Below are 27,355 nucleotides of genomic sequence, written 5' to 3' on the forward strand. Positions count from 1 at the left end.
CAGCTCAGGTGGCAGTGAGCAGCCCTAAAAACCCACGGTGGCCGCCCGGTTTTTCTGCTCCATGGACCGCCCCGAGCTGCAGAGGACCCCCAAGGAGGCTGGAACCCATCTCCTGTGCCCAGGCTGTGGCTCCATGCGGCAGCAGCCCGGGTGTGAGCCCGGCTCCCAGCCCTGCAGGATCCCAGCTGGATCCCAGCCCCGGCCCTGCCGCAGCTGCCCCCAATGAGCTCCAGATGGGGGGTGGGTGCGCAGGGGCTGCTCTGGGGGGAAGGAGCAGGCAGCCGAGGCTGCTGCTGCTGCTGCTGCTTTCATCTGCCTGGCTCTGTTTGTGGGAGGGGAAGCAGGGGCTGCCTCTGGCCAGGCCACCCCTCCAGGAGCTGCCACGTGGAGCCCCCTCCCAGCAGCACCAGCCGTGGCTGCAGGGTTCAGAGAGTGGCCCCTGATTCCTGGGGAGCTCCCAGAGTGTCCCAGCGCTGGCCAAGCAGCACGGCCTGCCCTGCTCGGACACCTCCCCACAGGCACAGAGGGCTCTGGGGTCCCCTAAAGGCTCTGGGGTCCCTTCCTGACCGGAATCCTGCTGGGGTGAGGGTGGGACAGCCCAGCTGTGGCTGTGCCCAGACCCCTGGCAGTGCCCAAGGCCAGGCTGGAGCAGCCCGGGGCGGTGGGAAGTGTCCCTGCTGTGGCACTGGGTGATCCCTGAGCTCCCTTCCAGCCCAAACCATTCCATGGTTCTCTGCTGGGAGGCTTTTCCCACCCCTCAGGGCTCCTGGGGGCACCAGGGACTCAGGGTTGAGTGCTGCAGAGTAAAACTGCCCTGGCAGCAGAGCCCTGGGGCTGCAGAGGGGCCCTGGGGCTGCAGGGGGCCCTGGGGCTGCAGAGGTGCCCTGGGGCTGCAGGGGTGCCCTGGGGCTGCAGAGGGGCCCTGGGGCTGCAGAGGGGCCCTGGGGCTGCAGAGGGGCCCTTGGGCACCTCTCCTGTGCTGCCCATGGCTCTCCTGCTCCTGGGGAGCTCTGCTGGATTTGGGAGCCCCAAAACTGCCAGAGGCTGAAGCCCCAGGCCCCAGCAAAATGGGGTTGCTGTGTTTTCCCTCACAGCCCTGCTGCTGGATCGCTGGACTGAGAGCAGCCAGCATCTGCTCAGGGTTATTTATCGCCTTTAGGAGGCCAGCTTTATTAGTAGGGAATGATTTTTGTCTTGTGTTTGGTGCCTGTGTTGGGTCTGGGCCATGGAGACATGCGGATGCACCAGCATCCCCTGTGTGAGGCAGCTGGGCAGGGGAAAATCCTGCGCTGCCTGGAGCTCCTGGGATGGAGGGACAGGACAGGGCTGGGCGGGTATTGGGCAGGGATTCCTGGCTGGGACGGTGGGGAGAGAACGGGATGGGATTCCCAGAGCAGCTGGGGCTGCCCCTGGATCGCTGGCAGTGCCCCAGGAGCAGCCTGGCACGGTGGAAGGTGGCAGTGACACGTCCGGGAGTGCACAGGAGCACCCTCTGGGCCCATCCTCCTCTCTGAGCCGTTTTTCCCTTACTTCATCCATCAAACTCCATCAAATTGAGGATTTTTTCCCCCCTCAGCCCTGCCCTGAGCCCTTTTCCACAGGGCTGGGAACGAGCTGGGCCAGGAGCTCCTCCTTTCCCAGGAGACCAAGCCAATTTTTTTTAAAATATATGTATTTTTTTTTTTACTCACTCTTATTTACTGCAGCTCTGCCAAGAAGGTGCTCAGTGTTTTGCAAACCCCACCAGGGCCTGTCTGCCCAGAGATTTGATTCAGGGCAGCTCCTTGCAGGGGCTGGCACAACCCCAACCTCCTGCTCTGAGCCTGGAAAGGGACTCAGAGAAATGAGAGCAGCAGCCAGAGCCTGCTCCTGCTCTGCTGGGAGGTGTCCCAGGGCATGGGGTGGCACTGGATGAGCTTTAAGGTCCTTTCTGTACTATTTTTGGGGTCCCCAGGACGAAGGAAGAATTTGACTTTATGTCCTTAGAAGGCTAATTTATTATTCTACTCATATTATACAAAAGAGCTTATATTGTATTTATTTATATTGTCCCTATATGTACTTATATTATATAAAAGAATGCTGTACTAAAGCTATAGTAAAGAACAGAAAAAAGATACTTACAGGAGGTTTAACAAAATACTAATGAAAAACTCGTGTCTGCTTCCAGCGTCCCGACGCAGCTAGGCAGTAATTAGTCACTAAGTTAAAACAATTCACGTGTTAAATAAACTCTGCAAAACGTGTCATGGCTGAGGAAGTTGTTTCAGCCCTTAAAAATGCCTTCGAGGCCAGGCTGGATGGAGCCTGGAGCAACCTGGGACGGTGGAAGGTGTCCCTGTCCACGGGGTGGAATGAGATGAAATTTAAGATCCCTCCCAAGCCATTCTGGGATCCTGTGGTTGAATGGCCACGTCCACAGCGAGAATAAAACAACATCCCGAGCTCTGCACGGCTCCATGAGTCACCCCAGCGCGGAATTCCTCCCCCAAAAAAACCAAAGGACCCTCAGCCGTATCCCTCTCACCCCGCATCCATCAGCTGGCTTCTCCCTCCCTCCTCCGTGTCATCGGGAAGGAATTTGGGCCCTGTTTGATGCTCAGGAGGGATCAGAGCAGCACTGGAAGCCTCTGACCACAAAGATTTCGGCGGGGCTTTCAAGCCTGGCTCGTGTGGCCGCTGTCCAAGGAGCTGCTCCTGCCCGGGCATCCCCAGCCCCATCATAAATCAAAGCATTCCAGCCCCTGCCTCCTCTCCGTGGCCATGAATGCTCACAGAGGTTTGTTCTTTAAAAAAAAAAAAAAAAAAATTAATCTGGGCAATTGTTCAAAAATGTTAAAATTACCTGCTCCTTTCATTCTCTAATGACAGCCTGTGGAGGAGTAATTCAACCCAGACATGAAAATGTCTGGTTTAAGGTTAAAAAGTCCCCCAAGCTGAGCTCTACCCAGCAGCAGCCATGACAAATCAACTTGCCTGGTGTTAATTTTTGGTTCCTCTCATTAATGAGGCCATTAATGAGGATCCCAGCCTGGGAGGTCCAGCTTTGTGTTATCCCAACTTCACATCTTCAGTGCAAGGTTTAATCTGGTCTCATGTTTAATTTGGTTTTGTGTTTAATTTGGTTTTGGTGCTTAATTTGGTTTCGTGTTTAATTTGGTTTCATTTTTAATTTGGTTTCGTGTTTAATTTGGTTTTGTGTTTAATCTGTTTTCATGTTTAATCTGATTTCATCTTTAATCTGGTTTCTGGAACCAGGGCCTGGTGAGGATTGAAAATCACAGGATTTTGGGATCATTAGGGTTGGGAAAGCCCTGCAAGACCAACCCCAGCCCATGACTGAGTGTCCCCACTCCCACCAAACATGAAGAGCCACCTGGATCCCTTCCAGCCCAGGAGATTCCATCATGGTGATGATGATGATGATGATGATGATGATGGTGATGCTCTCGTCCTTGTCCCCTGCAGTGATATTTCTGGGAATCCTCCAGCCCACGAGGAAAAATCTCCACTTCAGGTGCCGAATTCGTACCCTGAACATTTCAAAGGGAGGACACCAAGGTGCCTCCACCCTGAGCTGATCGATTCCAGCACTTTGCTGGGAATTCCCATGGATTCTCCTCAGCCACTCCCTGCCTGTGACACCTCAGTGGGGAATGGGGCAAACCCCGAGGGAGCTCATCCCAAATCCCTGCTGGCTCCATGTGGGTGCCACAAGGCCCTGAGCGCTCCCAGGTGGGACCATCGCAGCTCCCAGGGATGGGAGCCATCCCATCTGGAGCAGATGTCCCCGAGGGAACGTCAGAGCCTCCAGTTCCCCCATTAAAAACGTGTTGGGAGGGATGTGCTGACTGGGTTTGACGGGGCGGAGAGAAATCCCTGCGGGTCCTGGCAGCACTGAGGATTTACGAGCTCACTTTAGGTTGCTCTGCCTGATCCTGGTATGTAGGAAAGGAGCAAAAAAAAAAAAAACCAACCAAAAAACAAACCCCAAAACAAGGAGGGATGGTGTCTGCATTCCTGCTGCCTGAATCAGAGCAGTTTCCTGGCAGATCCAGGCCTTCCCCAGCTGCAGGGACTCGGGGAAGGTGCAGCAGTGGCTGCTCTGAGCGGATCCATCCCCACCATCCTCAGAGCCACATCCTAAACCAGCTCCACGCTCCCCTTCCTCTTCCTCAGGGCTGGAAATCCTTCCCCGCCACTCCTGGACACTTTTTAGGGATCTGGTGGAAGTTTTGTCCCCATTTGCTAAAGGGCAGATTGTCACCCTGATTTTTTAAGATTTTCTAAGCCTTGTGATGTTTACATTCTTGTGACAAACTTCCTCACGCACTTCATGTAAATAACTCATTGTTTTGCATTCTTTTATGGAGGAGGAGAAATTTGATGGGCTGTTGGTTCGCCCAGTGTCATTGCAGAGGTGGCACTGTCACCCTCCAACCCACCGTCACTTCTGGAAATCTATAAATGTTGGAGTCAGAAATTTAAAAGTCCCTTTTTTACCTTGAAAGGAGCAGTGTGTTATTTCGTGTCCTGTAGTGACAGGCAGATCCCAATCCTTTTCCCTCCCAATCCTTTTCCTTCCCAATCCTTTTCCCTCCCAATCCTTTTCCTTCCCAATCCTTTTCCCTCCCAATCCTTTTCCCTCCCAATCCTTTTCCTTCCCAGTCCTTTTCCCTCCCAATCCTTTTCCCTCCCAATCCTTTTCCCTCTTTCTGATCCGGAGTGAAGGGAGCTGGGATGAGCCCAACCTGCCCCAGGTGTCCCTTTTCCATACCTGAAGAGCATCCCCTGAGGCCGGGAAAGGAGGCAGAGGAACCTCCCAGCCTTCTGCCTTTGTGCAGGGTGTGAACAGCTCCCAGACACGAATCCCTCAGCAGCCATTTGGGACCCCCATTATTTATTCTCTCAATTTATTTATTGTATTTGTTGGTGGGGAATGGGAGCCACGTGGCCACCAAAGGCCCAGGTGGGCTCTGAGCATCTCCCCTGGGCCCCGGAGCTTCCTCTGCTCTCCCTCCTCTCCCTCCTCACCTGCTGCAGCCCACGCTGCCAAAATCCCAGCTCCCACCTGGTCCCTCGCTCCGCGCCTGACACAGCCGGGCCTGGTGTTTCTCTTCCAGGCAATATAAAAATGAAAGGAGAAAAATTAGAAGTTATTTCAAAGCTCTTTGCTTCAAAAAAAAACCAACCAAATTTAGGCAGCGGAGCCATAAACGTTGCTTTTATTGCACACACAAAATTACCCTCTGCAATATGATTCCTCTCAATTTATGGTTCTCCCAAAGCTTGTAATTCAGCCCAGGTCTTTTCTTCTTCTCCTTTTCTTTTTTTCTTTAATTTTTTTTATTCCCCCCCCCTACTTTAAGTCAAATAATTCATAAATGCTTCACTCTGGAGTGTGCTTTATGAGCATTATTATGATCACTTGAATGTGGAAACTCCTGTGAAGTTGTTACGAGGGTTTTAATACAGCACAGACTCCCCAGAGGGGCAGAACAACTCCATCACACTCCAGAGGGAAGAACCCTCTCGTGAGGCTCTTTATTTGCCCAAATAATCAGGATTCTGCAGCCCAGACATCCCTGAATCCAGTCAAGCACAACCCTGGCCTGGGTTTTAGTTCTGCTGCCGCTGGCCAGAGTGAGATGAGGGTCAGGGCTGCAGGTCCCCATGAGATATTCAGACCTAAACACAGAAAAAAAAAGGTTAAAAAATATTTTAAAAATAAAAAATGGTCAGAGGAGCACCAGCAGGGCCATTGGATGATCTTAGAGGTCTTTTCCAGCCTGGTTCTATGAGAAAAGGTGGAGAAGAGCAGGTAACTGAATTCCTTGGATTTCCCAGGTATGAAGGAGGCCTGGAGAACCTGGATTGCCCTGGGCTGAAGGCAAACACAATTTTTCTGTCATCCTGGCGCTCATCACACGCTGCTGAAAGGCAGAAATTCCCTGACGGGGGTGAAAGTCAGAGCTGGAAACCTCTGGAGCATTTCAGGGACAGGGAGAACCTGAGAGCCCTCAAAGCTCACCGGGGCGGGAAGGGGAGCTCCCAGGATGAAATGGATTTTCTGCTTTTCCCACAGCCTGTCCCAGGCAAGGGGCTTTGCACATTCCCTGCGCACATTCTGCATTTCTCCTCCTCACTCTCCCGTGTCCGGGGCAGCCATGGGAGCTGTGAGGCCAAACTTGAGTGCGAGCTTGCTTGGATTCCCCAGGAGGGGCTGTGGGATGACACAACCCCCCCTCCACCCCCCAAAACCCCAGGATCCTCCCCAAGACCACCCAGGCAGGGCTGCACAAGGATTCCAGCGCTGCTCCCCAGCAAATCCATCTTTTCCCCTTCCTATCTCCAAGGTGTCTCCCGGCCTCGGAGGTGCAAATATTTATCCATACTTGGAATTGCAGCCTGCGGCCTGGCTAAGTGCTCCCAGGCTGTGCAGCAGTTGTTGTGTTTAAGACCTGAACCGTGGACACCTGGCTGGAATCAATCAGGGAGCAGGGAGGCAGAGCAGAGCCCTCATTAACCCTTCAATTAACACCAACGCCAAGGTCGCTGCCAAGGGGCAGCCCGTGCCACCGGCCTGGGCATCCCAAAGGCAGGAATGTCCTTCCCTGCTCGATTTATCACCACGGGCAGGCTCCCTGTGCCTCGGGAAGAGCAGCAGGGACAAATGTTTATGAGCAGATAATGAAACACAAAAGCAGCTCCCAGCATCCGGGAGGAGCTGGAGCAGCTTCTCAAGGGACAGGATCCACTTTGCACCGCCTGGTCTTGGGTGGAAAGGTTGGGTAATTCCAGGAGATGGGCTACGGGGGAAAATTGATTCATGGGACTGGATATTGGGAAGATCTTCACCAAAAGGGTGGTGGTGGTGGAGTCCCCATCCCTGGAATGTTCCAAAAACGTGGATGTGGCACTTGGGGACATGGTTCAGTGGTGGCCTTGGCAGTGCTGGGTTGATGGTTGGGCTCCATGACCTCAGAGGGCTTTTCCAGCCTTAACAAGGCCATGATTTCATGGCTCTGAGCATTTCACATCACCCACAGCTCAGAGTGGGGTCTGCTCTGACCCTTGGGCCTGTCTGCAGGCAGAGGGTGTTGTTCCATCCAAAGGGGATCACCTTCAGCCAGCCACACCATTGTTTTCCAGCTGTTCAGTAACTGAGGGATCTCAAAGCTGCTTTCATTTCAATCTCACTTACAGTTTCCATGTTCTCAAACTCTCTTGCCAGGCAATCACATTGATAAGGCTTTCCTGTTCCACCTTCCCCAACACACCAGGAACTCCCAAACTCTGCATCCTGCATGGACAGCCCCACCTGAGCAGGTGTGGCAGCACCAGGATCCTTCAGGACCAGGATTCTTCTCACCTGAACACCAAACCATCCCCACTGAGCCCCACAAGAGCTGAACACATCATCCTAGAGAAACTGAAAACACCAAACTCTGCATCCTGAGCAGGTGTGGCAGCACCAGGATGGTTTCTCACCTGACACCAATCCACCAAACTTCACACAATATCCTAAACTGAACAAAATGATTGGCGGTGTGGCAGCACCAGGATGGATCTTCTCACCTGGACGCCAAAGCATCCCCACCCAGCCAGCTCAGCCAGCAGGGCCCAGAGCAGCTCTGGCCAGCTCTGATTGTGCCTTTCCCGTGTTCTCCTGCCCAGGGGGGCCCAGAGGGCTGGCGGAGGGAGGATTTGGAGCTGATCACCGGGGTTGGGACGAGGTTTGGCTCCCGGTGAGATGTAAACAAGCCCCGGAGCAGGTCAGGCCCTGGTGCCCCCTGGTCACGAGTGCTTTCCCTTGGAATAAACACCAGCCCTGGGGCAGGGCCAGAATCCCTCCCAGATGCTTTTGGGGGCCTGGTTTGAGATTTCAAACCTAAATTGGGGGGGGGGGTCAAGTAACCCCCACCCACTGCTTTGTCTCTCCAGAGGCAATTTTCACCCCAAAACCTCGTCCAAGGGTGGTTCCTATGGGAGGTGGCCGTGGCTCTGCTCCTCCTCAGGCCCCCAAACCCCATCCAAGTGGCCTTGGACACTCCCGGGCATTTCTCAAAGCCTGGACTCTGCAAACAGCTGCTCTGGCCTTTAGAGATTCAATTAAAAAATTAGGAAATGCAAGGTTTTTCCTCCTTAGGTCAAGCCAGAATGAAACCTTCCCATTTGTCCCAGCCAAACAGGTTTGGTTTTGGATTTTTTTTTTTTTCCTTAAGTGGAGTCAGCGAAAACATCTTGTTCTCCCCAAAATAAAACATTTCTGAGTTTGCAAATGCATCTTTGAAGGCGCTTATGGTCCCCTGCTTTTCTTAATTAAAGGCAGGCAGATTTCAACTGGGAAATGCCACAGCTCAATAAAAGGCAAAGCGTTTAATTTCAAGCATATCTCAAACAAAGCTGCAGCTTTTCATCCCCAAAATACTCCTTTTGGTTTTGCTTCAGGTTGTAAATAATTTCAAAGGACCCAAAATAACTTTTATTTTCCCTACAACAAATGTTTCATCTGAATTTGAGCTTGCCAAGCTCCCAGTGATTGGAGCCAGACTCTTCCCAGAGGTGCCCAGTGAGGAGACAAGAGGCCAGGGCATCAGTGGAGACCCAGAAATTCCCTTTAAACACAGGACAAATTTTATATGTTATATTATTTATATTTTAATTTTTAAAATTTTGTATTTTATATATTTTAATTTTTAATATTGTATATTTTAATTTTTAATTTTAGAGTTTATATTTTAACTTTAAAAAAAATCTATATTTTATATTTTAATTTTTAAATCTTTATATTTTATATGTTAAAATTTTCTATTTTTATTTTTAAAAATTTATATTTTATCTTTTAATTTTTAAAAATTTTTATCTTTTAAATTTTATATTTTATATTCACTTAAGGGTGGCCAAATGCTGGAGCAGGGCAGGTGTGGAGTCTCCATCCTTGGGGAGAATCAACTCCTGACCTGGAGAACCTGGAGGAGGGAGCCCATGGGAAGGTCTTGAGGTTCAACAAGAACCTTCCAGGTCCTAAAGGGCTCCAGGAGAGCTGGAGAAGGATTTGGGACAAGGGATGGAGGGACAGGACGCGGGGAATGGCTCCCGCTGCCAGAGGGCAGGGCTGGGTGGGATATCGGGGCGGAATTCCTGGCAGGGAGGGGCTGGGGTGGAATTCCCAGACTTAGGTTTTGGGTAAATTCGCAATTCCTGCTTTTCCCTTGGAGAAATCCCGCGGGAATTGTATTCTTTTTTTTTTTCCCTGCCTCCATCTCCTGGTGCGCGGGGACCTCTGCAGGTCCGAGCTGCGCATCGCCCGCGGCTGGGAGGGATCCGGGGAAGGGATCGAGAGATCCACAGGGAGGGAACCGGGGAAGGGATCGAGGGAAGGGAGAGATCCACAGGGAGGGATCCATGGAAGGGAGGGATCCATGGAAGGGAGGGATCCATGGAAGGAAGGGATCCATGGAAGGGAGGGATCCATGGAAGGGAGGGATCCGTGGAAGGATGGAGCCACAGCAGGGAGGGATCCACGGGAGAGATCCATGGAAGGAAGGGATCCATGGAAGGAAGGGATCCATGGAAGGGAAGGAAGGGATCCACGGCAGGGATGGAGCTACGGCAGGGAACGATGCACCCAAATCCCAACACCCAAACCCCGCATCCCAGGGCACTTTTTTCTCAGGGAATGATGCCCCCAAACCCCACACACATGCCAGGGCACTTTTCACTTTCAGGGAACGATGCCGCCGAGCCCTCGGTGCCCTCCGGCAGGAGCAGCCCTGCCCTCCGGGCACCCCCGGGCAGCGGAGGCTGTGCCCAGCCCTGGCAGCGCCACCCGCCCAGCCGGGCGCGGGTTTGGAGCCTGGCAGCCAATTGGGGCGGCGCTGGCACGGGGAGGGCTCTGTGCTGTCCCTCCCCTCCTGCAGAGCCCCCTCCCGCGCACAAGCAGGGAATTAATTCGCTGATTTAGGGGAGCGCAGGCTCCGCCAGCTGCCGGCGGAAAACCATCACCGAATCCCAAAACCCATCACCGAATCCCGAAAAACATCACCGAATCCCAAAAAACATCACCAAATCGCAAAACCCATCACCGAATCCCAAAAAACATCACCAAATCCCCAAAACCATCAGGAATTCCCGCGGAGGGGAGGGAAGGAGGCGGCCGAGGCAGCAGCAGCAGCAGCCATGGAGGAGCGCAAATAACGCCCTGAGCCCATCCCTCGGCCGAGCCGAACCGTGGAGCAGCGGCAGCTGCGGGCAACGCCGACCTAGATGCATCCCCACGCTGCTCCATCCTCATCCTCCTCATCCCCGTCGCCATCCGGGGGCTGCACCTGCTGAGCCGCGTCCAGCGGGAGGAGGAATGCCGAGCTGGCCGGGAGGAAGGCTCGGGCTCGCCTTTGTTCCCCTCTGAGCAGCGGCAGCGGTGAGTGCGGGCTGGATGCTGCGGCAGCCGCCTCCGGCCGGGGTTTCTCCTTCTCTTCTCCTTCTCTCCTCCTTCCCTTCTCCTTCCTCCCTCTCCCTCCGTCCCTCCATGATGCCCGCGGGGCTGGCACGGAGCAGCTGCCGCCGGCGAGCGGGGGGAGCCGGGATTTTCCAGATCCTGGAGGTGTCTGGGGTAGGGAAAGGCAGGGATGGAGCCAGAGCTGGCCAGGGGCTCGCTGGGATACCCGGGAATGCCAGGCTGGGAATGCCAACCTGGGAGTGCCAATCTGGAATGCCAATCCTGGGAATGCTAATCCTGGGAATGCTAATCCTGGAATGCCAGGCGGAGAATGCCAATGTGGGAATGCCGATCCTGGGAATGCCAATCCTGAAACACCAGTCCTGGGAATGTCAATCTGGGAATGCTGGTCTGGGAATACCAATCCTGGGAATACCAATCCTGGGAATGCCAATCCCAGGAATTTCAATCTGGGAATGCCAATCCCAGGAATGTCAATCTGGGAATGCCAGTCCTGGGAATGCCAATCTGGGAATGCCAGTCTGGGAATGCCAATCCCTGAAATGCCAAACTGGGAATGCCAATCCCTGAAATGCCAATCCTGGAATGCCAATCCTGGAATGCCAGTCTGGGAATGTCAATCGGGGGATGCCAATCCTGGGATGCCAATCCTGGGAATGCCAATCCCAGAAATGCCAATCTGGGAATGCTGATGTGGGAATGCCAATCTGGGAATGCCCCAGAGCAGCCCAGGGCAGCTCACCCTGCCCTGCCCTCCCAGTCTCCCCTTCCTCAGCATCGAGGGATTGAGGAGCAGATCGGCCTTGAGGGGAGGCAAGAAGGGGAAAACCCGTGGGTGTCAGGGAGAGCAGCTGGGGCCCCAACAGATCCACACCCCGACCCTCCCCTCCTCCTCCTCCTGCCCCAAAACGTGTCCGGAGTGCAGGATTTCTGCTTTTTCCAAACAATCCCCCTCTCACCCACCCTGCCTTCCCAAGGGGTGGCGATGCTCCATGCCAACCTCTGCGCCTCCCTCTGCAGCCTGAGCCCTTCCTGGGGGGATCCACTGGCTCCAGCCCCTCCCTGGGAGCCATGGGCACCACGGAGGCCACGCTGAGGATGGAGAACGTGGATGTGAAGGAGGAGTGGCAGGACGAGGACTTCCCCAGGTATGTTCCCAAAAAACCAGGAGAATTTTTTTTTTTTTCCCCTGTGAGAGACCATCAGAGTGGGAGGGTCCATGCCAAGGCCTCAGAGGCAACAGGAGCCTGAACTCCAACAGGGGTTCAGAATTTTTGGAGCTGCTCTGAGTGTATCAAAAATCTGGGGATGTTTCTGGCAGCCCTGTGTGGGCACGGCGAGGAGGGAATGGAGCTGGGTGTGCAGCACAGGGGGATTGGGATGGATAGAGAGATCCACAGAGGGATGGAGGGTGGATGGATACACGTGGGAGCAGATTTATGGATCTGTGGACTCCTTCCCAGGCTCTGAATCCAGCAGAATCCCAAACAGAGCAGTGCTGCTGTGCCAGGAGAGCAGTCAGCCCTGTGGGGCTGACAGGAGGTGCCAAAGTGGCACCTTCCACCTTCAGATCGGCTTCAGCAGCTGCACAGGGTGCCAAAACCCATCCCCAGCACATTCCCACCCCCATTCCCAGCTCATTCCAACTCCCAGGCTGCCCAGGGCAGCGCTGGATTGTCCCTCTCCGAGGACATCCCAGGGACATCCCAGGGGATCCACCGGGTGTGGATTCCCCTGCTCCAGGGACATCCCAAACCCACCGGGTGTGGATTCCCCTGCTCCAGGGACATCCCAAACCCACCAGGTGTGGATTCCCCTGCTCCAGGGACATCCCAAACCCACCGGGTGTGGATTCCCCTGCTCCAGGTGGCCCTGCCTGGCAGCAGGGGTGGCTCTGGGGGGATTTCACAGCTCCCTCCCATCTCTGCCCGTTCTGGGATCTGGCTCTGGATGCTCCCGAGCCCCTGGTGCAGCTGCAGGTGCCCGGGGGCTCTCAGGGCTGGCCCAGCCCCTGCAGCTGCAGGCACAGAGAAAGGGGCTCCTGTTCCCCCGGCATGAGCCTGGCTCTGTTCCTGGCAGCCCCAGCTGCGTCCCCTGTGAGCCCCTCTGTGCTGCATCCCACAGCGCGGGGTTTGTCCTTCCCTCCTTCCCAGCCCTGGCCCTCCCAGCGTGGATAAAGTTCCCTCAGAGCTGCTGGATCCCTGCCAGCCCTGGGTTTTGAATGGAGTGAAAGGAGAGAGAAGTGTGGGAAAGAAAGGGATGGATGATGGATGGATGGATGGATGGATGGATGGATGGATGGATGGATGGATGGATGGATGGATGGATGGATGGATGGATGGATGGATGGATGGATGATGGATGGATGGATGGATGGATGGATGGATGGATGGATGGATGGATGGATGGATGGATGGATGGATGGATGATGGATGGATGGATGGATGGATGATGGATGGATGGATGGATGGATGGATGGATGGATGGATGGATGATGGATGGATGGATGGATGGATGATGGATGGATGGATGGATGGATGGATGGATGGATGGATGGATGGATGGATGGGGGAATCGTGGAATGGTTTGGGTTGCAAGCTGCCTTAAAACTCATCTCCCTCCCAGAGTTGGGGATTCCTCCCAGCAGACCAGGCTGCTCAGAGAATAGCGACGGGAAATGAAGGTGTAGGAAGGAAAAGATCGTCCCAGATCTCCCTAGGAAATCTGGGATAAAGCTGCCCTGGCTCTGGGACACCTCGGCAGCAGCCCAGGCACCGCCCGGGAGCTCCGTCCCACGCTGCCCATGCAGCAGCAAACTCCAGGCCCAGCCTCCCGGGGAAATTCCTCCTGGAAAGCTCCCAAAGCCGGGAAAACGCCCTGGGAATGAAGAGGCAGAGGGGAGGATGAGGCCGGAGCCCTGGGAGGAGCCTCCTCCAGAGGGATTGAGCAGGAACGATGCGAGGCAGAGCCCAAACAGCCCCCAGGCAAAGCAGGGAAAGCCAGCTGGGTTCCACCAGCAATGAAAATAAATAAATTGTCCTTTTCCAGCCGCTTCCCCGCTGGAAGCACTGGAATAATAGGGCAGAAACTGCTGCATGTGGGACAGCCGCTCTCCAGCAGCTGATTTGCTGCAGAGCTATTTTTGCCTGCCTGCCATTAGCCAATCTTGCCCCGAAAAAAAAAAAAAAAAAAGGAAAAGCCACATCCTAGACAGAGATCTGGGCCGGGAAAACAGAAAAACCAGAACCCAGGCGCTGCTTGAGGGCCCGGGGCGACATTCCCAGCATTTCCTGGGCAGCCGAACCGCGGCAGCAGCTCCGAGGAGGAGCCGGGAACGGAGCGGGCGGATCCTGGTGCCGCCGCTGCCCGGGCTCTGATCCCGGCCCGGCTCGGCCGGCCCGGGGCGGGGATGCCGTAACCGAGACGCGGGCGGCGCGGAGCGGGAGCATGCTCACTCCTGCATCCGTCCCTGCATCCGTCCCTGCATCCATCGCTGCATCCATTGCTGCATCCATCGCTGCATCTATTCCTGGATCTATCCTTGCATCAATTCCTGCATTCATTCCTGCATCCATCGCTGCAACTGTCCTGTATCCATTCCTGCATCCATCGCTGCATCCATTCCTGGATCTATCTCTGCATCTATTCCTGCATCTATTCCTGCATCTAATCCTGCATCTATTCCCTGCATCGATCCCTGCATCCATCCCTGCATCCATCCCTGCATCCATCCCCGCATCCCTCCTCTCATCCCTCCCGCATCCCGCCGTCCCGCTCGGTCCCTGCGGGCCGGGGTTGGCCCAGGGCCCGGAGCAGAACCCCGGCTCTCTCGGAATTTGGCCCGGGGGGCGCTGAGGGCTCCGGGGCAGGAGGATCCGCGGGAGGAGGCAGCGATCGCCCCGCCGCAGCCTCGGGGAAGGTGAGCCGGGCTTTTCCTTCCCTCCGCCCGCCGGAGCTGGAGCTCGGTGTGAGCAGCACGTACTCAGCTGCCTCCCCTCCCCTCCCTGCCCAGCTGGATGCTGTGTCACCAAACCGTGCCAGGCGGCAGCTCCCGGGACAGACCGCGCCAGGCCCGGGCGGGCACGGGGCAGGGGGAGCCGGAGGGGGCGCGGGGGTTTTCCCCTGCTCCGGAGGGCCCTGCACGTGCCTTTGATCGGGTGCTGAGCTCTCATGAATATGCAGTGACCGGCAGAGGAGGATTATCCCTTAATCTGCATATTTATAGGGTTTAATTTTGCTGGTGGCCCCGGTGTCATGGCAGCACCGGGGAGAGGAGCGGGGCAGAGCTGGGCTGGATCGTGTCCCTGCTGTCACCTCCCTTCCTTCCTGTGTGGTGGGGCCATCGGGCTGCTGGACAGCGACTCTGCTCAGGCTCATCCTCATCATCATCACCATCCCCATCCTCATCCCCATCCCCATCATCATCCTCATCCCCATCCCCATCCCATCCCCATCATCCTCATCCTCATCATCCTCATTCCCATCCCCATCCTCATCCCCATCCTCATTTTCATCCTCATCCCATCCCCATCATCCTCATCCTCATCATCCTCATCTTCATCGCCATCCTCATCCTCATCCTCATCCTCATCCTCATCCTCATCCTCATCCTCATCCCCATCCCATCCCATCCCATCCCATCCCATCCCATCCCATCCCATCCCATCCCCATCCACATCATCCTCATCCTCATCATCCTCATCCTCATCCGCATCCCCATCCTCCCCATTCCCGGCTCTGTCCCTGTCCCAGGGGTTTCACAGCTCCTCCCTGGCCAGGGGGAAGGATGGGTCTCAAACAGAGATTTGGCAACGTGGAGCTGTGCAGCTGGGGGGGGTTGGTGAAGAAACGTCAAACACAGATAATTCCAGGGGACAGAACAAATCCCAGCTCCAGTTAAGGGGAAAAGCACCCGGGAGTGCCCGGGGTGAGGCTCAGGCACAGCAAATGTTCCTGGCCACAGCCCAGACCCAAATTCCCAATTTCTCACCCCAGTGTGGGGCAGGAGCAGCTCCAGCAGCTGCCCAAGGGTGCCAGGCACGCCCTGGGCATTGATTTTAGCAAGGAAATCTTTTCAATGCATTGATCTCCAGCTGGAGGGGCTGAGATGTGAGCCAGGAGGGTGCAGGGGCTGAGCAGGAGAGGCTGCAAACCCCAGGAAAGGAGAGGTGGCCCCAAAATAGGGGTTGGATGCTGATACCTGGATTTTAGCACGGATTGAACCCAATTCCAGCTTTCAGCAGGGGCTGGGAGTCACCCAGGGGGATATGAGGTGACAATTTGGGGTCGCGGGTCCCAAGCAGAGCCAGCACCAAGGAGCTTCCTGGGGAAGGAAGTTGTGGGTAAAGCTGTGATGGACTGGGATGAAAACATCCCTCCCTGTGGTTGTGGCTGTCATCCCAGAGCCCTGCCAGGGAATGGGGATACAGGGGGTGCCCTAATGAGGAGCCCCAGGGCCTGGCACTGCCCCTCGGAGCTCCTACAGAATAAAAATGAGCATAAAACAGAGAAGGAGAATGTTGCCAAGGCCATGTGGGGGCAGGATCTGTTCCCCGGCTGGATTTTTCATCCCTTGGCGTAGTCTGGAGGTTGGTGGGGATTGCAGAGCAGCCAGGAGGGAAGCCCAGACCCTGCAAATCCCCCTCGGGAATCCCTCAGGGTGAGAAAAGGGAAAGGGCAGAGCGCAGCGGGGTTGGGTTTTTTCCCTGCTGCCTCCTCATTCCCTCAGGATGATTTCCCCCTCGTTTCCCCCTCTTTTGCCCCTCCTGTCCTGCAGGCCTCTCCCAGAAGAGACGGGGATGGAGTCCCTGGGAAGCCCCACGGAGGACGAGACCACATCCTGTAAGTACCAACCTCTGCCAGCCCAGAGGAGCGGCCAGGCAGGGAGAAAACCTTGGATTTTCCATTAAAACAAAAAAAAAATTAAAATAAAATTCTCACGTGGGAGAGGGAACCAGCAGGGATTTGGAGTTGTCCATCACTCCTGGGGGAGGAAACTGGGATCTCAGGGGGGTGGGCACTCCCATCCCAGTGCCTCCCAGTGCGACCCACCACCCTGAGGGCTCCAGGTCCATGTTCCAGCAGGAATTATCCGTGAGGATGCCTTGCTCTGCGCCTCCAGAATGCCCTGGAATGCCAGGCTCTTTCTTGTCCTAAGGTCAGGGTGAATAAAACTCAGGAGACCTTTTTGAAGCCTCACTCTGGAGTTTATTATCTTTATTTATTCCAAAATTACAAGATGTGAGCTCTCTTTAACAAGTCGAGAAAGTGAGCTAAAATGGTGTTTGTCCAAGGCTATTTAAGTCTTAATTCTTTAATGAACAGTTGATATCTCTATTATTTATGCTTCTAACTCTATTATGATTTCTCAAAACTCACAACACGGACACCTTTTACCTAATTAGAGAAAACTGAAGAAGAAGGAAGAAGAAGGTGTAAAACAGACAATTAACCTACCCAAAATCTTCTATCTTGGCTTCTATGTATTACTATACACTAAAACCCCAATTTTTTTTTTACCTTGTGAGATCACACAACGCTGTCCAAACCCCACACACCCTGTCAGTTTTATTTTCCTTTGAACTCCAGCTCCCCCCAACACGCTGAACTTTAACGGGGCCCATCGGAAGAGGAAGACCCTGGTCGCACCTGAAATCAACATTTCCCTGGACCAGAGCGAGGGCTCCATCCTCTCCGACGACTTCCTGGACACCCCGGATGACCTGGACATCAACGTGGATGACATTGAAACTCCTGATGAGACAGATTCCCTCGAGTTCCTGGGCAATGGGAACGAGCTGGAATGGGAGGGTAAAAGGCTGAGCATTTCCAGGGGTTGGGGTGGGTTTTAGCCTCATTTTAAAGATTTTTTTGACACAATTCACCACCAGCAGCTGAGGATTGATAAGCAGAGGGAGATTTTAAAGTTATTTCTGTAATATTTGGGCGGCAGAGCAAGATTAAAACCTGGAGGATTGCACCCTTTTCTGAATGGTTAGGCAAATTCATGCAACATCGTTTTTCAAAGTTATTACAGCTATGTGTTTGTAAAATAAAATTATGAATATATTCCTAATAAAAATTATTAATAAATTGGCCCAAAAAGAAAAATTATTAATAAACTGGCCCAGATCAAGGCTGGAGGTGAAACCCCATCAGAGCATCATCCCTGAGTGTCCCGGGTTGATAAGGAAGAGAATTTTTTGGGAACCCCGTTGGGAACCGGCGTTCCCAAAGCTGTTCCCAACATCTCCTCAAGGCAAGACCTCTTTGTGCCTTCCCCAGATGACACCCCCGTGGCCACGGCCAAGAACATGCCTGGGGACAGTGCAGACCTGTTTGGGGACGGGGGCACCGAGGATGGCAGTGCCACCAACGGGCGCCTCTGGAGAACCGTCATCATCGGCGAGCAGGAGCACAGGATCGACCTCCAGATGATCAAACCCTACATGAGGGTGGTGACACACGGAGGTGAGCCCAAACCCCGGCGGCTCTGTCCCTCTGAGGGGACACCAAGGCTGGCTGGAGCCTGTTTGGGGGGAAAATCTTTGGGGTTTTTGGCAGAGAAGCACGGAAGTGCTGAGATGGTGCTAAAAATGTTTAGTGATTGTGGAATTATCATCTGGAGGGACCATGCCAGCCCCTGGGATGCTCCAGGGTCCACACAGGTGCAGTCAGGTTTGTTTCCAAAATCCTAGCAAAGCCAAGGAACAGCCCAGCTTTAAAACCCCCAAATCCCTTCTCTGAACCCCAAACCCACATTATAACCAAAGCCAGGAGGAAATCTCACCGTGGAAGAGAGAAACGCTCACCTGGAACTGAGCAGAGACACAGAAACCACCCCAGGGCCAAATTTCAGTGCTGTTTTTTCCCTCAGCTGTCCCATTTTTGCCTGGAAAATGTCACTTTTGTGGTTTTTTGGGCAGGGTACTACGGAGAAGGTCTCAACGCCATCATCGTCTTTGCCGCCTGCTACCTCCCTGACAGCAACCTGGCAGATTATCACTACATCATGGAAAACCTCTTCCTGTGAGTGCTCTGGGAGGGACAGCAGGCTGGGGGAAGCTCTGGTTGTGGGTTTTTCTGGGTCTGGATTGAGGGAACCTGAGCCAGTAGTTCATGTTTGGGCTCAGGTGTTTATTGTTTCTTATCAGTACAGCAGTCTCGCTGCTGTGAGTTGGGCAGCTTTTCACCAGAAGGCACAAAATGGCCAACAATCCCTTGTTACCAGGTCTTTTAAGACTAAACTGTCCAATTAAGAGCTGACACCTGGATTATTTTCCCTTTTAACCCAACAACTGATCCCAAAGAGTTCACAATGCAGATTTTTCCACCCAATTGCAAAATGCCACCCAAACCCATGGAGAAGCAGCATGAAGAAGAAGCCCAGGATGACACCCTGTGCCCTCCATCTCCCTTCCATCCACAACACACCAAAAATCCCAAAACCTCAATTTCTCACCCAGTGACACACCTACACTGCTCTCTATAATCCATTTCACACTTTTGTGGATTCTATCTTGAAGTCTGGGAAACTTTCTCCATGGATGAGGGTCAGAGTCAGTGCTGCCCCGGGGGTCAGGGCACCCCAGAGCAGACAGAGGAATATTCCCGGTGCCCTGGGTTTGCACAGGAAAGCACCGAACAGCTTCCCTGGAACCTCAGCGGGGAGCAGGCTGGGGCTGCTGGGACATTGGTGGGACACTGGGGGGACACTGGGGGGACATTGGTGGGACATTGGTGGGACATTGGTGGGACACTGGGGGGACACTGGGGGGACATTGGTGGGACATTGGTGGGACATTGGTGGGACACTGGTGGGACACTGGGGGACACTGGCGGGACATTGGTGGGACATTGGTGGGACACTGGGGGGACATTGGTGGGACATTGGTGGGACACTGGGGGGACACTGCTGGGACACTGGGGGCACATTGGTGGGACATTGGTGGGACATTAGTGGGACATTAGTGGGACATTGGTGCGACATTGATGGGACATTGGTGGGAGACTGGGGGGACATTAGTGGGACATTGGTGGGACATTGGTGGGACACTGGGGGGACACTGGGGAGGACACTGGTGGGACATTGGTGGGACACTGGGGGACACTGGGGGAATTAGTGGGACATTAGTGGGACATTGGTGGGACATTTGTGGGACATTGGTGGGACACTGGGGGGACATTGGTGGGACACTGGGGGGACATTAGTGGGACATTGGTGGGACATTGGTGGGACATTTGTGGGACATTGGTGGGACACTGGGGGACACTGGGGGGACATTGGTGGGACATTGGTGGGACACTGGGGGGACATTGGTGGGACACTGCTGGGACACTGGGGGGACACTGGGCCCAGTTCCGAGTCCAACAAGGCCAAGCATCCAAGTATTGCAGTGGATTATGGCCAGGATGGACTCACTGTACCCAGCCTGGAGTGTGGCTGGGACTCTCCCTGCTGGGCAGGGCACAGAGTGCTGACCCCTGAGGGATCCCCCCGGAGACCAAAGCTCTTCCCAGCCCTGCAGAGGGGGGCTCTGCAGCTGTTTCAGGGTGGCACAGGGGCACTTGAAGAAATCTAGAGGATGTTTTTGGGGTCTCACTTGGGTTCCCTTCGGTGCCCCCTGGCAGGTATGTGATCAGCAGCCTGGAGCTGCTGGTGGCCGAGGATTACATGATCGTGTACCTGAACGGGGCCACGCCGCGCAGGAGGATGCCCGGCCTGGGCTGGCTCAAGAAGTGCTACCAGATGATCGACAGAAGGTGAGAACCCTGCTGCTGGGGCCTCTCCAAAGGAAAACCAGAGGCTGCTCTCCAACGGGAATGAGTCTGAGCCAGTCCCACATTCCCTACACCGGCCAGGTGCTGGAATGGACCTCAAAAATCACCTCATTGCACTCCCCCTGGGCAGGGACACCTCCCACCTGCTCCAAGCCCTGTCCAGGAATATTTTGATTGATAATGATATTTCCAGAGAGCAGAGCGGAGCAGTGCTCCACATCCTGCTGAGCTGGGATGAGCTTCCCGAGGGGTTTTAGCTGGACAGAGCCAGCTGAGGCTGGGCAGCCCCTGGGGGAGCCCAGCACAGCACAGGGCGGTTCAGGAAATGTCCCTGGAATGTGACTCTGTCCCCTGACTCGTCCCCAGGCTGAGGAAGAACCTCAAGGCCCTGATCATCGTGCACCCCTCGTGGTTCATCAGGACTGTCCTGGCCATCTCCAGACCCTTCATCAGGTGAGCACAGGCTCAGCAGGGTTGGGGTGGAGGTTTGGAATCACAGAGTGATGGAGCATCCTCATTTGGAGGGGTCCACAGGGACCATCCAGCCCAGCCCCTGGCCCTGCACAGGCACCCCACAACCCCAGCCTGGCCCAGAGTGGTGCCCAAAGGCTCCTGGAGCTCTGGGAGGGCTGGGATGGGACCATTCCCTGGGGAATTCAGTGCCCAACATCCTCTGGGGGAAGAACCTTTCCCTGATCTCCATCCCAAACCCCAGAACCTTTCCCTGATCTCCACCCCAAACCCCTAAACCTTTCCCTGATCTCCCTCCCAAACCCCAGAACCTTTCCCTGATCTCCATCCCAAATCTCAGAACCTTTCCCTGATCTCCATCCCAAATCTCAGAACCTTTCCCTGACCTCCATCCCAAATCTCAGAACCTCTCCCTGATCTCCATCCCAAATCTCAGAACCTCTCCCTGATCTCCATCCCACCCCCCGGGCACAGCCCCAGCCCTTCCCTGGGTTCTAATCCCACAAATCAGATTTTAAGCTCCCCCTTAGCCAGGGGTGACCAGGGTGAAGCTGTCCCTTGTCCTGCACCCCTCAGTGCCACCTCCAGAGGTGTTTTTGGAGCCCCTGGGGTGGCACGGCCTCTCTCTCTGTCTCTCCCCCTGCCAGTGTGAAGTTCATCAATAAGATCCAGTACGTGCACAGCCTGGAGGAGCTGGAGCAGCTCATCCCCATGGAGCACGTGCAGATCCCAGAGTGTGTCCTGCAGTGAGTGCCAGAGGGACCCTGGGGCTCTGGGGAGGGTCCCGAGCCCAAATCCATGGATTGGGAAGGCAGAGCCTGGGCAAGCCTGGTCCCAGCCGAGGGAGAGCCCCAGGCTGGGGCAGCTCAGAGCTTCTGCCACCCTCAGCAAACACCAAAAAATGGGACTAAAAGGGAGCAGCAGCAGCTAAAGGAGGTTTTGTTTTTGTTGCAGATATGAAGAAGAGAGGATCAAGGCCAGAAAAGAAAGGTAAGATGACTTTGGGGAGGGATGGAGAGTGGCTCCTCTCCAAGGCCCACCCATCACCCCAGAAAGGCACTGGGGTCTCCTCCTTCCCACTGGGGGATGGATTCCCAATGGGATTTGTGTTTACAGGGCAGAGGAGAAACAAGACATGGCTGAGAGGGAAAGGTAAGGACTCTGATTTACCTTTTCCTCTGATTTTCCTTCCCTCTGATTTACCTTTTCATCTGATTTACCCTCTCCTCTGATTTACCCTCTCCTCTGATTTACCTTCCCTCTGATTTACCCTTCCCTTTGGTTTATCCTTCTTTTTACCCTCTCTGTTACCCCCTCTATTTACCTTCCCTGTTTACCTCCCTTGTTTACCCTCTCCTGATTTACCCTTCTCTCTGATTTAGCCACCCCTCTGATTTACCTTCCCTCTGATTTACCTCCCCTCTGATTTACCCTTTTCTCTGATTTACCCTTTTCTCTGATTTACCTTTCCCTTGAAGACTCTTTGGGCATGAGAGCAGCCCCACAGCCTGGGAGCCCCCCTGGGATCCACCAGGACATTCCCAGGGTGTTCAGGATCTGATAAAGGCTGGAACTGTAGGGAAGGGAAATTCTGGAGGAGTTTGGCAGATGAAACCCTTCACCAGGATAACATGGCCTGGCTCTGGCCCTGAGCAGATACAGCCTCTCTTCTTATCCTAATTCCTGAGGGGGAGCAGGGAAAGATCCCCTGGATGAGGCTGAAATATTCCTGCGGCTCAGGGCAGAGCGGGGGGATTGGTTTGTGCTGGAGATTCATTATTTATCATACGCTGGAGATTTATTTATTTTTATTATCTCTTCGCAGCATGCCCGTGCCCCCAGCAGAGGATCAGGAGACCAGGTTTGAGCTCTTGGTGTGGCTGGGTCCCATCCCGTGCCATTTGTGATCCGTGACCAGGACCCCCCATCCTGGTGTCACTTTGTCCCCTCTGCCCATGAAAGCCATGGCTGGCACCATCAGTGTCCCCAACACACTTCTGTGAACCGTTTCACTCAAATTCACTCTTTTTTTTGTTGTTGTTGATGTGGTGGCAATAATCACATTTTTTACCTCAGTTTGCTGCCTGAAAATGCCTCCTGTCTCTTTTTTTCTGCCCAGCATGTCCTGAGTGGGAGCAGCACGGAGGAATGGAGCAGAAGGAGCAGCCTGGAGTCACCCACCTCAACGACCTCTGGGGACAAGAGCTTGCCACCACCTTCTTCCAAGCCCTGTAAATCCTGGAGCCTGCCTCCTCTGCCTCCAAGATGCAAAGTCCTTTGACCTCTTGGGAATCACTTTCCATTTTTTTTTTTAAAGAAGAACAAAAACCAAACAACCCCCCAGAAAACGAAGCAAGAGCAGCACTTTACAGGTTCTGGTGTGTTTAGGGAATGGTCTGTGGAGAGCATTGCACAGTGCAGATACTCACTGTGTATCCTTGGAGTAAGTCAGGAGCAGCCTCCAGCCCATGAATCTCCAGCCCAGAGAGAGAATTTATTTTGGTTTCAATCGTGAACCTCCCCTTCACTCGCTGCTGGCCAGCATGGAGCACCCCCAGGCTCCTCCAGGACACCCCAAAAGCTGAGAATAACCACCACAGGCAACGGGAAGAGCTTTTCCCTCCTTTTCCCAGCCACTGTGAGTTTCTTCCAGAAGATTCCAAGCGCCCAAGGCCTGGGCAGCACTGCCAGCTTCCACCGTTCCTCTGGAACTCATGCCCAGCAGGAAACCCCGCAGTTCTTCCATGGGTTTTCCTGTTTTTTTCCCGATTTATCTCACCCAGGTGCATGAGGCACCCCGGAGGGATCCCACAGAACCTTCTCCTGAGGGCACACACCCCAAAGGGTCGGGGTTTGGAAGGAGCTTTCCAGCACAGGGAAGTTCTCCAGGTCTTGGTCTCCACTGGACAATCACTCGCTGCTGACGCCTCCCAGGAGCTGCTGAAGGGTTGGGAGGCTCCCTGAGGAGGGAAACGCTCATCCAGCACGTTGAATTCTGCCCATAAAATCCCGCATCCCGGCCTGGAACGGCCCCATGGAGGGTGCAGAACGTGGGGCTGGCTGCTGGAGCCCAGAGGCGCAGGTGGGACTTGGACTCCTGGGATTCGGGATTTGGACCCGTGAGGGTTCTGTGAGCAAAGGAAGGGGGGGAAGAAATGAAGGAACAACTGTCTGGCCAAAATTCTTTGGAAATGACTGATTTCAGAGGCAGAGCCAGCTTGCATGGCCTCAGGCTGGGTCCCTGGAGTGTCCAAGGCCAGGCTGGGGCAGTTGGAGGCGTCCCTGCCATGGCAGGGGTGGCACTGATGGGATTTCAGGTGCCTCCAAACCATTCCAGGATCCCCTGATGCCATGATCAGGTAAAACCGCTCTCAAACACCTGCAGATGAAGAATTCCCTGCCCGTTTCTCCACTTCATCACCCCTTGCATTCTCCAGATGAAGAATTCCCTGCCCCTCTCATCGTTTCACAGAGAATTCTGGCAGAGTGGGGATGGCTCCTCTGCACACACAAAGCTGCTTTTCTCCTCCTTTCAGTGAACAAACCCGCTCTGGGTGAGCCCCTTCTTCCCCTGGGTGCTCCAAGGAAGCACCAAAAGCACTTTTGAACCTTGATTCTCGTTTGAGACGTTCTCCTCACACGCCCCAGCCATGGGTGGAAAGCAGAGCACTGCACCCACAGCACCAGCCCGGAGGCTGAAGATGGAAAAAAAAAAAAAAATTCCACATTCCATCTAAACAAGCTCATTAATAAACCAAATTCCAAGTTGGAAGGGGCTGGGATCGTGGCAGGATGGGATTTAAGGTCCTTTCCAACCCAAACCAATGGGATTTTACAAGGAATTCTGTAAAATTGGAGGCAAGAGGAGCCCTGCAGGTGTTGGTGGAGCTCAGGTTTATTCCAGGTGACTCCTGCCTGCTGTGCTGAGCTCCCAGCTCTGTCTGGAGGCAGAAGGAGCAGCCAGGAATTCCCAAATCCCCTCGGGTGGAGGAAGGACTTTGCTGATTAAACCAATTTCAGTTCCCGCCATGAACAATCACAAAGCTCCTCGTGGGCCCAGAGGCTGGGACTTCACTGGAAACACTTCAAGGTGATTTTCCTTTTCTTTTTTTTCTTTTTTTTTAATGGATTTAGAGGGAAATTCGTCAGCTTTCCACCCAGAGTGTGACCCACGCTGGCACCGCAAGGGAAGTTTGCAATTATTCAACAATTAAGTGGATAAAATGTTGAATGGTCAAAATCCAGCTCTAGAAAGAGTTTGTGCATCAAAAACCGTCCAAAAATACTGCTGGGATGGGGAAGATGGATGTGGGAGAGAAGGAATGCCAATCTCCTTTCACGAGGGATCCGCACCAGGATGGAATTTGCTTTTTGGTTCTTTCATTCCTCCCCAAACCCACTCTGTCTGTGTTGTCAGGAAAAAACAAATACAGAATGAGCAGATCCTACAATGAAACTTCACCTTTTTCCAAGTAATTCCTTCAGAGCAAGGGAATTTCAGCTGGGAAAAGGACAGATCCCAAATTTCCCTTCATGAGATGGAGGTGGGCAGTTGTTTCCATACAAAAAAAAATCAATTTTTAACTTCTTGGAAGAGATTTTTGGTTTTGTTTTGTTTCAAAAAGTGCACTTTGTGATGGAGCACTCCAGGTGGTGTGCAGTAGATTTTAATTTTTCACAGTTTTATAAGCATGTAAAGTTTATGTTCATGGATGGATGGATGGATGGATGGACACACGGATAAAGTTTTTATGTCTTTTAACACAGAGAAGAACCTGCAGCCCCATCAAGGAGAAATCAGAAATGTCAAAAGTGCATTTTGTAGCAGAAAAAAAAAAAATTATTATTATTATTAACTTATTTCAACCAGTTGATTGCAAAGCAAAAAGCTACAAATTCTTGGACAAAAACACCAAAAAAAAGAAAATGTCCCCGTCCCAAAGGTGGAGTGACAAATCTCAGCTGGATGGGGAGAAATCTGCGCTGCTGCTGCTGGTGGAAGTGCATTTCCAGCAGAACTTTGACCAGTATATAAATATATAAATATGTTTAAAGGAGAAAATGAAATAAACTCATCCCTTTAGCAATACTGCTGGACTGCTCAGTGCCCCCAGCGTGCACCAGGCCCCGTTCCTGCCTCAGAAAATCATCCCTGGAGGACCAAGATCATCATTTCTCAATTCCCTGGATTACATTGAGCACTTTCTGGCCTGATTTGACTTTTCCTGAGATTTTTCTCCCATGGGAAGTCGCATTTTAGCTGCAGAAAAAGTTCTTTTATGCCCACATTCACCAAATCCTGGTGTTTTCACTCGCTGTGTGTTTAATGGCAGGACCTCAATTCGCTCCACATCAGCCTGAAAAATCCAATTTCTTCCTGTGCAGAGCAGGAATTCCCTTCCCCTCTCCTGGAGGATTTATCCTCAGCTCCAGAAACTCCAATTTTCCGCTTTTTTCCCACCCATTTTTGGGGCTGACCATGAGTTTTTGTTGTGGTTCACAAGGAAGGCACAGGAACCAAGGCTGGATTCCAGGGCAGGAATTCATCCCAATCCTTTTATCCAGGGCTGTGCAAATGTCAGTGGATATTTAGAGATTCCCTCATGGTTATTTTTCCATCTTTATTCCCCACAGAGGTGCAGAAAAAAGGTTTTAAAGGAGACAAATCCTCTTTTTTAGATGATTTCAAAAAGCCAGGAGTCAAGGAAGGGCTGGGATGGGCCTGGAGCAGGAGAAAGGGACAAAAAACCCGCAAAAAGCACATTTTTCTCTTTTCTATTTCCTTCTTTCCTTCCTCCCTGGCAGCCAGAAACTCAGCAGATTTTGGTAAAAAAGCGGAGTTGAGAACTCCCCATGACAATAAACCCACAATCCCAGGGTTTTATATTTTTTTTTTCCTTTTTTTTTTGTTCCTTTCCAGCCCAACCCCACCTGTACAAACGTGTGAAATGTCATTTTCTGCAGTGGTTGTAATTAGGTGGTTTGTGCTAGCAGACTCTTCATCTGTACCCCGAGTTTTGCTTTGTATTATTCCATAAATTCTGTGGATATTCTATTAAAATGAGACTAATCCTTCAGCCAACCCTTCCTTCTGTCAAGTAGATTTTATTTAGGATTTGGCTTCATGTGGAAAATATGAGGGAAATTCGTCGCTTGGATGTTGTTCCCTTGAAGAAAGGCATTCAAAGGAAATTCTGACGCTGCAAAATTCCAAGTGTTTTTGCTAAAATAGCTCCTGTGGAATTAAAAAAAAAAAACAAAAACAAAAACTCGGAATTTAAAAAAAAAAACCAAACCAAACTTGGAATTTAAATTTGTCCCTGTGTAGAATTAAAAAAAAAAAAACAACTAAACAACATGGAATTTACATTTGGCCTTGTGTAGAATTTTTAAAAAACAATACAAAACTTTGGAATTTATATTTGTACCTGTGTAGAATTTAAAAAATAAACCCTAGAAACTTGGAATTTTCACTTGGCCCTGTGTAGAATTAAAAAAAAAAAACAACAAAAAACAAAAACCACTTGGAATTTAAATTTGGCCCTATGTGGAATTAAAAAACAACAAACCACACACCAAAAAAACTTGGAATTTACATTTGGCCCTGTGTGGAATTAAAACAAAACAAAACAAAAACTTAGA

The 27,355-nt window shown here is 52.9% G+C and overlaps 1 protein-coding gene across 2 annotated transcripts; it reads left to right on the forward strand.

The window, feature by feature from the left end:
* Positions 1–9,962: 9,962 nt before the first annotated feature.
* On the forward strand, positions 9,963–26,952 carry ATCAY (ATCAY kinesin light chain interacting caytaxin). Of its 2 annotated transcripts, XM_030966838.1 has the most exons (13): positions 9,963–10,423; positions 11,483–11,610; positions 16,239–16,303; positions 17,051–17,272; positions 17,747–17,932; positions 18,388–18,490; positions 20,093–20,224; positions 20,609–20,695; positions 21,361–21,459; positions 21,668–21,703; positions 21,830–21,865; positions 22,539–22,574; positions 22,833–23,024. In XM_030966838.1, exons 2-13 carry the CDS (start codon positions 11,534–11,536, stop codon positions 22,840–22,842), a joined length of 1,089 nt encoding a protein of 362 aa, XP_030822698.1. In that variant the 5' UTR covers positions 9,963–10,423; positions 11,483–11,533; the 3' UTR covers positions 22,843–23,024. The 2 variants fall into 2 exon arrangements, with proteins under 2 accessions (XP_030822698.1, XP_030822699.1); XM_030966839.1 differs by lacking the exon at positions 22,539–22,574 and having other exon boundaries at positions 22,833–26,952.
* Positions 26,953–27,355: the final 403 nt, after the last annotated feature.

Source organism: Camarhynchus parvulus, chromosome 28 (genome assembly GCF_901933205.1).
Source record: "Camarhynchus parvulus chromosome 28, STF_HiC, whole genome shotgun sequence".
NCBI classification, from domain to species: Eukaryota; Metazoa; Chordata; class Aves; order Passeriformes; family Thraupidae; genus Camarhynchus; species Camarhynchus parvulus.

Excerpts from the sequence above, each read along its gene's own strand:
- ATCAY (XM_030966838.1), top strand. The coding sequence starts at position 11,534 with ATGGGCACCACGGAGGCCACGCTGAGGATGGAGAACGTGGATGTGAAG. Across the intron at positions 11,611-16,238 it reads CAGGACGAGGACTTCCCCAG|GCCTCTCCCAGAAGAGACGG; the intron begins GTATGTTCCCAA and ends CCTGTCCTGCAG. Across the intron at positions 21,866-22,538 it reads GACATGGCTGAGAGGGAAAG|CATGCCCGTGCCCCCAGCAG; the intron begins GTAAGGACTCTG and ends ATCTCTTCGCAG.